At 55.5% G+C, this 12,721-nt stretch overlaps 1 protein-coding gene across 1 annotated transcript; it reads right to left on the bottom strand.

Annotated features, from left to right (window-relative positions):
• Positions 1–6,357: 6,357 nt before the first annotated feature.
• LOC128826920 (sulfotransferase 2B1-like) lies at positions 6,358–12,499 on the bottom strand. Its single transcript, XM_054010478.1, has 6 exons — positions 12,034–12,499; positions 11,404–11,612; positions 11,013–11,139; positions 10,619–10,713; positions 10,005–10,185; positions 6,358–8,231 (listed from the first exon to the last, which is right to left on the bottom strand). Exons 1-6 carry the CDS (start codon positions 12,167–12,169, stop codon positions 8,122–8,124), a joined length of 858 nt encoding a protein of 285 aa, XP_053866453.1. The 5' UTR covers positions 12,170–12,499; the 3' UTR covers positions 6,358–8,121.
• Between the last annotated feature and the right edge of the window lie 222 nt (positions 12,500–12,721).

The following is a 12,721-nucleotide window of genomic DNA, read 5'->3' as shown; positions in this document are numbered from 1 at the left end:
AAACTAACACGCCTTGCCTGGCAATTTACTTACAAGTTTGAAATAGGAGAGACTTGCTTAGAAAGATTTGGAGAACCTGGATTGATGTCTGGTCCCTCTCAGTCCCGAGAAAGAACACACTCTCAAACAAAGAACACAAACAACAGCCTTCCCCCCCAAGATTTGAAAGTACCTTGTCCCCTTATTGGTCCTTTAGGTCAGATGCCAGCCAGGTTACCTGAGCTTCTTAACCCTTTACAGGGAAAAGGATTTTGGAGTCTCTGGCCAGGAGGGGTTTTATAGTACTGTACACAGGACAGGTATTACCCTTCCCTTTATAGTTATGACAGGGGTAATAGGAGCCTATATAAGAAAAAGACCCCAAAATTGGGACTGTCCCTATAAAATTGGGACATCTGGTCACCCTACCCATGCCCCGTATACACCACCCCAATGTCCTCCATTTGCAACAGGCCATTAATTCTATTGCTCCACGGCCACTGAGGAGGGACACATCCAAATATTTTCTCTGAACAAACAATTATTTAACTGAATTATTGTCCATTTTACGCCATTCCATCCATCCCATTTATCCCCCAGTGGTTCCCAGCGAGCTCCTGCCTTTCTCGTTACTCCCATAGGGCTCATGGGGACCCACCTTAGTTGCTGCCCCATTCCAAGGTACCAGGGTAACTATTACACAGCTGACAGCCCCACATTTGAGCATTTTGTGTTCCCAGACACACCTCCCCCCCAGGTTAGCCTTCAAAAGTCCCCCACCCACACACATCCCGAGCTCCCCTGGCCATTGGGTTAGCCGCAGGTTTACCTCTGCCGCCCTCTTCCCCAGCCTGTCGCAATCGCAGACAGTTGCGGTGCCAGGAGCTCATTGATTTGTTGTTGAAGTTTTCCATTTTGGCTGATCAATCGCTTAGTGACCCAACTGTTCCCCAAATTCCATACACCCGACCCTGTGTTTCCTGCTGCCCACAAATCCCTTTTCTAGCAACGAGTCCATGTGTGTCCCCTCACCCACCCCTGAAATTGCTGCTTCCACCCTTCTCTGGATGTGCTGCAGCTGGGGTGTACCCGGTCCCAGGAGCGCTGCCAGCTTTTCTGCCGCCCTAGGCCCCAAAATGCCGCCCCCCACAGAGGCAGCGGAAGGTCCCACCGCCGAAATACTGCCGCGGTCGCTGCCCCCCAAATTGTAGCGCCCTAGGCGACTGCCTAGGTCATCTAATGGCTTGCGCCAGCCCTGCCCAGTCCACCCACCGTTCTCTGGGGTGTGCCGCCCACCCGGGTTATGGACGGGAAAGACAAGTTGAAACGCGCTGGTTGCACCCGCTCCCACCGTGGCTCCCACACGTTCGCCCATGGGGGGGTATTTCCGGCTCCAAGCTGTGGCCAGCTTAGATCCAGTTTTTCCCAGCTTGGCGTCCATATTCCCTGTAGGGTTACAGTCTGCAAAGTGGTTAAATTCTCATAGACCCAGTGTCCCAGGGGAGACTTTATGCCCGGTGTGATGTGTACATAACAACTGTATGTCCAGAGATTTTCCTCTGTGCAGGTACCATTCTGATTACCCCAATTGTGGGATCCCATAACCCAAACACCCCAGGAGCCCAGAGAGTTATATGTTTTTTGGGCCCTCTGTGACAAGCCACACGTTCAGATGACTGGGTTTCCCACAGTCATTGATCATGGCATAGTCTAGGGCAGGCCTGCACAACTTGTAAAGTGGCGAGGGCCATATTACTCCAAAGAAAACAGCTGAGGGCCGAACCCCGCCGGCCCTGCCGAACTGCCCCCCAGCGTCACCGACCCCCCCCCCCAGCACCACCCAGCCACCCCCGAAACACAACACCCCCTCCCAGCGCCGCCCGCCCCACAGAAACAACCCCCCCCGCGCTGCCGAAACACCCCCCCAGTGCCGCCCAGCCCCCCCAAAACAACCCCCCCCCCCAAAGCGCTGCCTGCCCCGTGGGAAAAAACCCTCCTTCCCCAGCGTCACCCTGCTGAAACAGCAGTATTGAACCTTGGTAATATGTTATAGCTGGCCCCTAAGGTAGTATAATCAAGGTAAAAGAAAAATGTCTTTTTGCTAGAAGTAAAATAAGATCTTCCCCCCACTTTGTAATCAATTGCCCTGTTGAATGAATGAGGTGTGAATGAAGAAGGCGTGGAAGGCAGCACCTCCAGACAGCTGCAACCCTTGGAGAGGGGATGGGAGCCAGACCAGATCAGTAAAACAGGTCAGTCACCGACTTGCCGCTCGCGTCCTCAGCCCCCCACCACCCCGGCTCACCCATTCAGCCCCCCTCCCCCACCACCGACTCAGCTTGTCTCCTCAGCCCCCCACCCCTCCAGCTTGCCTACTGACCCCCCGCGGGCCGCACAGTGAGCCCACGCGGGCCGCATGCGGCCCCCGGGCTGCATGTTGTGCAGGCCTGGTCTAGGGAATACCATGCCATATTTCCTGATTAATTTGATATTTTTCACCGTGTTGGGAACCCCCTCTTTCAATCCGTACACCACATACTGACACTACCAAATTCCCAGGGGAGATCAGAGGTGCAACTTCCTATGGGCAAATCCTTAACGTCCTCATTTGCCTCATTACCACAAGTTAGGGGTGTTGCTGTCCACGTGTTTCCTCCTTTTGCCACCTCACATTGCGGGGTCTGGGCAGGTTTACAACAGCAACAAATGTGAATAGCAACAAGAATTGTTCCAAAAGTTTATTCCCAGGTAATAGCTGAGAGACAGCATCACCGTGAGACCTTGGACATGAGATTTGTTTTTAATTACCATATTTAGCCTGCTTAACCCTGCCCCCCAGTTATACACCTTCTCCATTGGCACGGGGTTAGTCACTGCATTTCTCCCAAGGTTTAACACTGTGACCATCTGATTACTCAGAGCCACCTCAAGGCTCAGTGTTTCTGGCCTTGCTTTTTTGTACCTTCCACTCCTGCCTTTTCTTCAGCGGTCACTGTCTGTCTTTTCACTTTTTGTTCCCCTCCTGCAGCTCTTACCTGCTGCTATTTATTACCAAAAAACAGATCCAGAATTTCTCCCCATTCCCTTGGTCTGCCTGCCCCAGCCAGGGCCACATTCTCCGGTCCTTATTTAAAAAAAACTATTAAACTTTATAAAAACATGGAAGTACCCAAAGGGTTAAATGCTAAATACCAAAACTACATCACACTAACTGCCCGTGTCTGGCACAAGGGTCTGTCAGTGTTGCAATGAGAGATTCAAATGGAGTTTTAGTGGCATTGTTTGGTTGTTTTTAATTTAAAAGACCAAAACCAACCCAATTTACCTTAAACCTACAAACAGGATTTTACAAACTATGAGTGCTGGTTTAGGTGCTTATAACCTCACATAATTACACACACACACACACCAATTACTTTTTGCCCAAGACCCCTCGCACTGCTTTCATTATTTTTACACAACTGTACCCAGATTACAGTCCCATCTTGTACAATCGGAGACAGTCAAGTTTCAATGGAAACCCCTTAGAATTCTTCAGGGATTTTGATTAAATTATATTTACAACCCATTCCTGTGGGAAATGGGCCCATTTTCCTTCAGAATAGCTGTAAAGGCTCCTGGGGACAAAAACATAGTGGTGGTAGTAGCCACCTGACCTCTTGGTATAATTTGTTTAACTACCAGGGTTCCACCCCATGTGACTGTACCGAGTTGCATGTATATTTACATTTGCATAACTGGGTTTTATCATCAAACCACAAATTCCCTTCTTATAACACCACACCTGTTACTCTTTAACATCTTCAATACAACCGTTACCTTTCAACATTTCCACAGCTCCCAACCGTTCACTTCCCTCCAAACTCTGTCCTTTTAATTTCTGCAAAAGCTACTTGTAAGTGATCTTCAGTCACTTACTTCTGCATTCAATTAAGGTGGTACATTTTGCCTGGAAGGACTTAGCCACCAAGTACACCCTGGGACCTGCCTTGCCCTGTGCTTCCTTTACCTTGAGATTGTTTTTAAAGGCAGTAAAACATTTGTCTCCAGTGTCACCCCTGGGTCTTTTACTCTACAAATTTCAAGGGAATCCAGCAGACTTCTGTCATGCTTCCTCCAAAAACCTTTTCACTGAGTATCCAAAGTGCCCTCCATTAAAACTTCAGAAAACCAAAAGTGGGAGAGACGGGGGTGGGGTGGAAAGGAACCAATTAACCCCCCCGAGGTTAGTTTAAAGTACAGGCTAACAATTAAAACAGTTAGGAACCCTTCCTTACACCTAGATTTTTATCCTTGCTCTGAGAGAAGAGGGGGGTTGCTACCCACTCCTGCAAACCCTGAATTTGTTCCTCCAGTGTCTGTTGCTTTTGTTTGCACCCCAAGTGGATTCCAGGAGTGCCCTTCTCCGTTTTCTCCTGGGGGAATTCTGCACCAAAAAAATAAAAATTCTGCTCACAATATTTTAAAATTCTGCAACATTCTGCATATTTTATTTGTCAAAATAACACAATATAATCACACCAGTTTCAATTATTTTTGGTCATTTATTTCAAAATACCTGTCAGCAAGTATGTCTGTCACAATACAGACACCAAAAAAGATTCAGGAAATGTTTTTTTGACAGCTAGATTCCTTTCTAGGTGTATTCATACAGAACTCTGAGTAATAATTCATTTAAACTACAATACGGAACCGTATTTCCCGCCCCGGCTGACCCCGAGCCTCTCCCATTCAGTCAGGCACATCTGCCCCGTCCCCATGTGTCTCTGTGCCCTCATCCAGCCGTTCCCCTGTCCCTACAGAGCTCTGCCCCCCTCTCCCATCCCCATGGCCCTGCGCCTCCACTCCCATTGAGCTCCTGCCCCAGTCTGTCCTCCCCCACTAGGCAGCTCTCTCCCCTCGCTGGCCAGGAGCTGCTGCTGTACTCTATCACCCAGCGCCCTCTGGTGGGCAAAAGGCAAAAGTGCAGAAGTTATTTTCTGCTTATTGTGGGCAAAAGGCACAACTAGAGCAATATATTAGCAGAAGCTTTTTTCTGCACAAAAAATTAGAAATTGGCAGGGCTCATTAAATATGTGCCTGCACAGAATTACCCCCGGGAGTATCCATTGCAGTTAAACATTTCCAAACAACCTCCACTCACTCTCCATTTTTCGCTTTGAAACCCTTTTTCCTTCACTCCCTTAGGACCAAGTCCAAGCTCCTGCCTCTTAACTCTGCTTCTGACTCCAAACCCTGTAGTGCCAAATCACATTTACCCACCCCTAACTCTAATTTGCAATCCTCCAGTTGCCTTTGCTGGAGTAGCACCAAACTTGAAAGGATACTGGCAGCTTCTCATAATGCTGCCTTTAGTTCAAACCTCTTACAAATGCACTGAAGTGCCTCCTTTCCCTGAAGGACGGTATCCTGTCCCTATGGGCATGGACCTCCTTCCGCTACCCACTTACCAAGGAGGGTGGGATCCTCAGCCACCCCCCAGCCCTCTCGATCCCTTAACACTGCCCCAGTCCCCACTTGCTGCCCCCGCGCACCTCCCCCAGGCCCCTGAGTGTCCCTGCCTCTCCCCTGCAGCTCCGCTGCCTCGGCTGCCAGCATCAACTGCTGCCGCAGGGTCCTAGTGCCTCCCATCCGCTAGTGGCAGGGCAGGCTGCCCTTCCCCTGCCCTTCCGCCTTGGACCCTTCCCTTTTCCAGCGGGACCCTCCACCAGCACAGCCCCCCCCGCAGTCACTGCTCCTGGCCCAGCCCCACCTCCCACCCCCAGTGAGGCTACAGTGAGGGGCAGCAGCAGGGGAGGAGGTGCATATATGATGGCAGCCCCCCTCCCCCGGCACCCACCACAGGGGAGGTGAGGGGGCTTCCTGGACCTGAGAGGGGCCCTAGGAGCACGTGGACTGACAGTGGTGCGAGGTGAGTGTGGTGCAGGGAGGGAAGGAGGGTCCCTCACCCAGAGCTCACTGCTGCTGGTAGGGAGAGGGCTGGGGGGAGTCCTTCTCTCTGGCCCTTGCCCTCGGGCAGCCTGTCTGCACCCCAATCTCCTCATCCCCAGCCCTGCCCCACCCCAGAGCCCTCACCCCCTGCACCTCAACCCTCTGTCCTAGCCCTGAGCCCCCTCCCACACCCTAAGCCCCTCATCACCAGCCCCACCCCACAGCCCTCATTTTTCCGTTATTTTAAAAAATATACAATAACTCCTCGCTTAACGCTGTAGTTCTGTTCCTGAAAAATGTGACTGTAAGTGAAACGATGTTAAGCTAATCTAATTTCCCCATAAGAATTAATGTAAATAGGGGGGTTAGGTTCCAGGGAATTTTTTTTTGCCAGACAAAAGACTATATTTTATATATATATATATACACACACACACACACACAGTATAAGTTTTAAAACAATTTAATACTGTACACAGCAATGATGATTGTGAAGCTTGGTTGAGGTGGTGGAGTCAGAGGGTGGGATATTTCCCAGGGAGCCTTACTGCTAAATGATGAACTAGCACTCGGCTGTTGTTAATGTAGCCTCACACTCTACAAGGCAGCAGGAATGGAGGGAAGGGAGACAGTGGGGCAGACAGAGACAGAGATACACACCCTGTGTGAGAGAGAGACACACACACACACATTGCCCTTTTAAGTACGCTGACCCTACTCTGAGTACATTACCATTTTAAATAGATCAGCAAGTTGAGACAGCAGCTGCTGCCAGCAAGCTCCCTCCGTCCTGAGCCCTGTCGTGTCCTCCTCTCCCCCCACTCTATGGAGATGGGGTATGGGGGTGGGGGGAGGGGGACATGCTGACATCAGCACCCCTCTCACAGCAAGCTGGAGGCTCAGGGAGCAGCTGCAAGGCAGAGGGCAGCAGCAGCACACGGCAGTGGGGGGAGGGGCAGCTGAACTGCCAGCAATAGATAGGCTGCTGGGCCCCCCAGGGAACTCAGGGAAGCTGATGGGGGTCTGCCAGTCCACCCTGGTTCCAAGCCCCCACTAGCCAGCTGCAATGGCTGCTCTTCCTGCAAGCAGTGGGCAAAGCAAGCGGCTACCAAACAACGTTATAAGGGAGCATTGCACAATTTTAAACGAACATCTGCTCTAATTCAGAGGTTCTCAAACTGTGGTCCACGGACCGAGCTCCATTGAGGTGGCCGGTGGATAGTTCCCTCTAAGGTGCACGCTTGGGTGGCCACACACGAGAGAATGAAGGCGCAGGTGTGGCTCCACCATTAGGTGCCTGCACCCTAGAGAAGATGCACATGTAAGGTGAGGTGTTGGTCTTGGGGAGAAGAGGGGGTAGGTGGGAGGGAGCAGTGGGGTGAGAAGAGGGGGTAGGGGGGAATTTTTGTCATGCAGGGCTGCGGCGGTCAGAGAAAGAGAAGACTTTTCCCAGCTCCAGGGCTGCGGCTGCCAGGGAGAGACGCCCACTCCTTCCCAGCCCCAGGGTGGGGACTGTTATGGTGGGGGAGAGACCCCTCCTCCTTCCCAGGCCACGGCAGGGGAGAGAGGGCACATCCGTCGCCTTAGAAAGGTTAAGACTACTGCTATTAAGTATGAGTTGTGTGTTTTTTTATGTAGAACAATAAAACTTTAATTATTATTAAGGGTTTTTATGTAGCACAAGTTCGATAGAACGCGGTTTCACCTATAACGCGGTAAGATTTTTTGGCTCCCGAGGACAGTGTTATAGCGGGGGTAGAGGTGTATTAAGGGTTTTTATATAGCACTTTTATCCAAAGCGCTTTACAATAGTGTCTCTTACGCCTGCCCCCAGCCCCCCTTGCCCCTCCTAACTGGTTGCTTGACCTCACCTTGAGATAAGGAGCTGAGGCAGTCTTCAAGTGTGCGCTCGCCTATACATTCCCACCATGCCCAGTAACACTTGAACTGCTCTTCTCTATTCCCATTATACTAACAAATCCATCGGGTTTAGGCAAAAGCAACATTTACAGTGTCTGTCTGTTCTTTGTTCACACGTATTAGTAAAAATGTAGATCTGCCCCATGGGTGGGTGCTGCCCCCTGCTGGTCACACACCCCAGCCCAGAGATGCGGCCCCAGGAGGCATCTCCCAGGGTACAGGAAGAGCAGCAGCACGTGGGGGGCACAGGGCCGGTGTATTGCGGGTGCAGATGTGGCGGGCGCGGGGCTGTCAGTCCCAGGGGAAGGTCATGCCCAGACCCTGCATCCGCTCCCGGTAAACGGTGTCGAATCGTTGGCTCTGTGCCTCCGAGAGATGGTTCCTCCAGTCGCCGCAGATCCCTGCAAACCACAGGGGACATGGTCTAAGGCAGGGGTCGGCAACCTACGGCACGCGTGCCAAACACGGCATGCGAGCTGATTTTGAGTGGTACGCAGCTCCTGCCGCGGTCCCGGCCCCCCGCCCCACTCAGCCCCCCCCGCCCACCGCTCTCCCCTGCGGGGGCAGGAGGCAGAAGCTTGGTTCTGCAGCAGCCAAGCTTCCCCCCTCCCCCGCTTCTTCCCCCAGCGTGGTGCTTTCCTCCCCTCCTCCTCTCCGTCCCTGCGCCAATGAGCTGAGGAGGAGGGGGAAGAGCGGCAGCGTGCACACAGCTCCGTAGAGGAGGCAGAGAGAGGTAGGGACGGAGCCTGGGGGAAGGGGGTGGAACAGGGCATATCCCTTCCAGACCCCTGCCATGAGCCACAGAGGGCAGGGGGCTGGGAGCACCCGCACGAGCCGAGCACCCCAGCCCTCCGCCCTGCACCCCTCCCACACCCCCAGCCCTCTGCCCTGATCCCTGAACCCCCCCCAAACCCCAGCCTTCTGCCCTGAACCCCCTCCCCCAGCCCTCTGCCCTGACCCCTGAAACACCCCCCCCCAGGTCTGGAGTCCCGGCCATAGACCCTGCTCAGCCCGCTGCCGACCTAGGTGAACAGAACCCCAGGCTGGCAGCGAGCTGAGCAGGCTGGTGGCGTAAGATCAGCATTTTAATTTAATTTTAAATGACGCTTCTTAAACATTTTGAAAACCTTGTTTACTTTACATACAATAGTTTAGTTATAGAAAGAGACCTTCTAAAAACGTTAAAATGTATTACTGGCACACGAAACCTTAAATTAGAGTGAATAAATGAAGATTCGGCACACCACTTCTGAAAGGTTGCCTACCCCTGGTGTAAGGTGTCCCTCACTCCCGACCCGCAGCCCCTGCTCCCCAACCCTGCCCCCGCAAGCTCTGCCCATGCCCCTCACTCCCAACCCACAGCCCCTGCTCTCCAGCCCTGCCCCCGCAACCTCTGCCCATGAACCTCACTCCTGACTTAAAGCCCCTGCTCCCCAGCCCTGCCCCCACAACCTCTGCCCATGCCCCTCACTCCCAACCCACAGCCCCCGCTTCCCAGCCCTGCCCCCGCAACCTCTGCCCATGCCCCTCACGCCCAACCCGCAACCCCTGCTCCCCAGCCCTGCCCCCGCAACCTCTGCCCATGCCCCTCACTCCCAACCCACAACCCCTGCTCCCCAGCCCTGCCTCCACAAGCTCTGCCCATGCCCCTCACTCCCAACCCACAGCCCCTGCTCCCCAGCCCTGCCCCCGCAACTTCTGCCCATGCCCCTCACTCCCAACCCACAGCCTCTGCTCCCCAGCCCTGCCCCTGCAACCTCTGCCCATGCCCCTCACTCCCAACCCACAGCCTCTGCTCCCCAGCCCTGCCCCCGCAACCTCTGCCCATGCCCCTCACTCCCAACCCACAGCCCCTGCTCCCCAGCCCTGCCCCCGCAACCTCTGCCCATGCCCCTCACTCCCAACCCACAGCCCCTGCTCCCCAGCCCTGCCCCCGCAAGCTCTGCCCATGCCCCTCACTCCCAACCCACAGCCCCTGCTCCACAGCCCTGCCCCCGCAAGCTCTGCCCATGCCCCTCACTCCCAACCCACAGCCCCTGCTCCCCAGCCCTGCCCCCGCAACCTCTGCCCATGCCCCTCACTCCCAACCCACAGCCCCGGCTCTCCCAGCCCTGCCTCACACAACTCTGCCAGTGCCCCTTAATCCTGACCTGCAGCCCCCAACCTGGACTCACCTTTCCTCAGGAACTCCCCGTTCTGGTGGTCCATGAACTCGTCCCTCTGCTGCGAGTAGTTGGACATTTTGTTCCCCTTCATGCTCTGGAAGGAGGCATTCTCCACCACCGCGGCCACTTGCTCCTCACTCAGCTCCTTCCCCAGGAAGTGGCAGATTCTCTGCACGCTGCCCCACGGATCCTGAGGGAGACACCCGCTGCTGTGAAGGGTGGGATCTGGTGTTCCTCAGTTTCCCCATACGGAAGGTTCTGCTCCCCACTGGGTCCAGACAGATGCCTCTGAGGGCAGAGGGCCTTGGCCACAAGCTACACCGGGTGCCTGGGGCGGGGTTAAGTGTGGGTTTGGCTCACAAGGAGCTAGGGTGTATGTGGGCATGGCCCCAGGGGGCGGGATTACATGTGGGCATAGCCACAGGGATGAGGTTAAGTGTAGGTGTGTCCACAGGGGCAGGGCTACGTATGTGGATGGCGTCTCAGGGGCGGGGCTATGTGTGGGTGTCACCAGGGGGTGGAGTTATGTGTGGATGAAGTCTCAGGGGCGGGGTTACGTGTGGGGGTGGCCCCAAGGGGGTGGAGTTATGTGTGGGCATGACCCAAGGGCGGGGTTTCCCTACCTGCTGCAGCTCCTCGTAGGTGATGGAGAAGAAGTTCTCGTTGCCCTTCAGCCCCATCCAGCCGGTGATGTGGTCGAACCAGGAGCCGTAGGGCACTGTGCAGGGCAGAGCGGCACGGTGACCCCAGAGCTGGCACCACCCGCCCCCTCCACCCTGGTCTGCTGGGGACTGCAGGGGCCTGGGACACCTGGGTTCTATCCTGGCACTGGGAGGAGGGGTGGGCTGGTCGTCAGTGGTGTTTGCAGACCCCTGGTTGTGCTGCAGCTGTTTGGGGAGGGGGGCTCTGAGCTGTGCCAGGTCCTGGACAAAGGGCTGGGGAGGCACAAACTCAAAGCACTTGTGACTTGCTTGGAACCCAGGTGTCCGGCTCAAGTGGCCCCGGCGTGCTGCTCACCGTTCCCGCTCAGGAAGTCCTCGAGGAAGGAGTCCAGTGAGCCAGGGTCCTTGAATAGGAGCAGCAGCTTGGAGAAGTGGTACAGAGAGACCAGGACGTCCTTGGGGCAGCGCAGGGTGTAGATGATCTGGGGGGAGGGGAAGGGGGTCACTACCACTCGGGGGAGGAGGCTGACAAATGAACCCAGCGATTAGCCACCCACCCCGGGCCGTCACCTCCCCACCCTCTCTGCAGGGAGAAGGATTCGCTGCACCCCGCTGGCTGCTCTTCTGCACGCCCACATTGCTGTAACTCACACCCAGCAGCAGCCCTGGATTCACCCCCTCCCGACGCACAGCCCTGTCGATGCCCCTCAATCCCGACCCGCAGCCTCTGCTCTCCCGCCTCTCACCTTGGCCTTGGAGCGCTGCAGGGACTTGGGGAAGAGCTGGATGGGGAGGTGGGAGCAGAGCAGCCGGGGCGGGGGGTATTTCAGGGCAGCCTCCAGCCCCAGCTGGCTCTCCACCCAGGGCGCCCGCTCCCAGTTCAGCACGCTGCGCACCCAGCCGGGGTCCCCGTCACAACGGATCAGACTCAGGATCTCCAGCATCCAGTTAGTGCCTGGGGGTGAAAGGGTTAATGGGCCTGAAACAAGCCCTCAACCTTCTAGGTCCCCCTCTGCTCCCAGAGCCGTGGAGAGAACCCAGGAGTCCTGGCTCCCAGCCTCCATCAGCTGAGGTGCATTGACAGTGCTAAAATCAGAAGCTCTCATTTTGCTGTGCCAGGGGTCTCCTGGCCCTGCCGGTGGCTCTGGAGAAAGCCTGTGATCACAGTGTGTCTGCAGAGAGCCAGCCTAGCACCAGGTGGGCGAGTTGGGCCCCCAGGGAGCAGCCTGCTTTGTCTCACTCTGGGCTGGGCGTGTGTGTGTGCCCGGGGTCTGGCATCTAGGAAATCAGGTCATGTGACGGGTTTGGTGTTTCCATCTAATGTCCGTGTGTGTGTCAGGAGCCCCCTACACACACACACACACTCTCTCCCCTACCTGACTTGAGATAGGCGATGTTGAAGATGTCGTCGTCCCGCACCTGGAATTCATTCTCCACGTAGCTCAGCTCCTTGGGGGAGTAATCCAGGCATGGGAACAGTACCCCCTTGTGGGTGAAGTATTCACGTGCCATGGCAGGGCAGGGACAGAGACAGACCTCCCGGCGTCAGTGTTGGTCCCTATGCGCTACTAGGGGAGCTGTGCTGCAGGGAGCGGTGTGGGGGTCCTCTCTCCTGAAAGTCAGGCGTCTCCAGCGCCTCAGACTGGCAATGGGAGGCTCAGCTCTGCAGGGAGCAGGGTGAGGCTATTACTTGGCTGTCCCACCCCAGAGCCAGCTGCACCTTGGCACCAGTTGAGCTGATTCCTTGGTGTGTTCCCGGAACGACTCAAGGGCCTGTGCTGGTGTCTGCAGGCGGGAGAACAGTCCCGTGCCGGGGTGGGAGCCCTCTGTGGGGTTGTGTGACAGGTCCAGGCAGTCTGCTCCCTGCTCCTCCCTCAGCGACCCTTGAACCTGCGCAGAGCCAGTGCCATTCACCCTTTGGAGGCCCTGCCAGGCACAGCGACCTTTGGACCTGGGAGCAGCTGGTGCCTTTAACCCTTCAAGGGCCCTGCACTTTCCCAGCAGCTCATGACTCCGGGCTGCCTGTCCCTGGCAGGTCCCTGCACCCCTTCCCAGCTGTGTCGG

This window comes from Malaclemys terrapin, chromosome 21 (assembly GCF_027887155.1).
Source record: "Malaclemys terrapin pileata isolate rMalTer1 chromosome 21, rMalTer1.hap1, whole genome shotgun sequence".
Lineage (NCBI taxonomy): Eukaryota > Metazoa > Chordata > Testudines > Emydidae > Malaclemys > Malaclemys terrapin.
The sequence above is the reverse complement of the archived record's forward strand: the minus strand, read 5'-3'. Positions and strand labels throughout refer to the sequence as shown.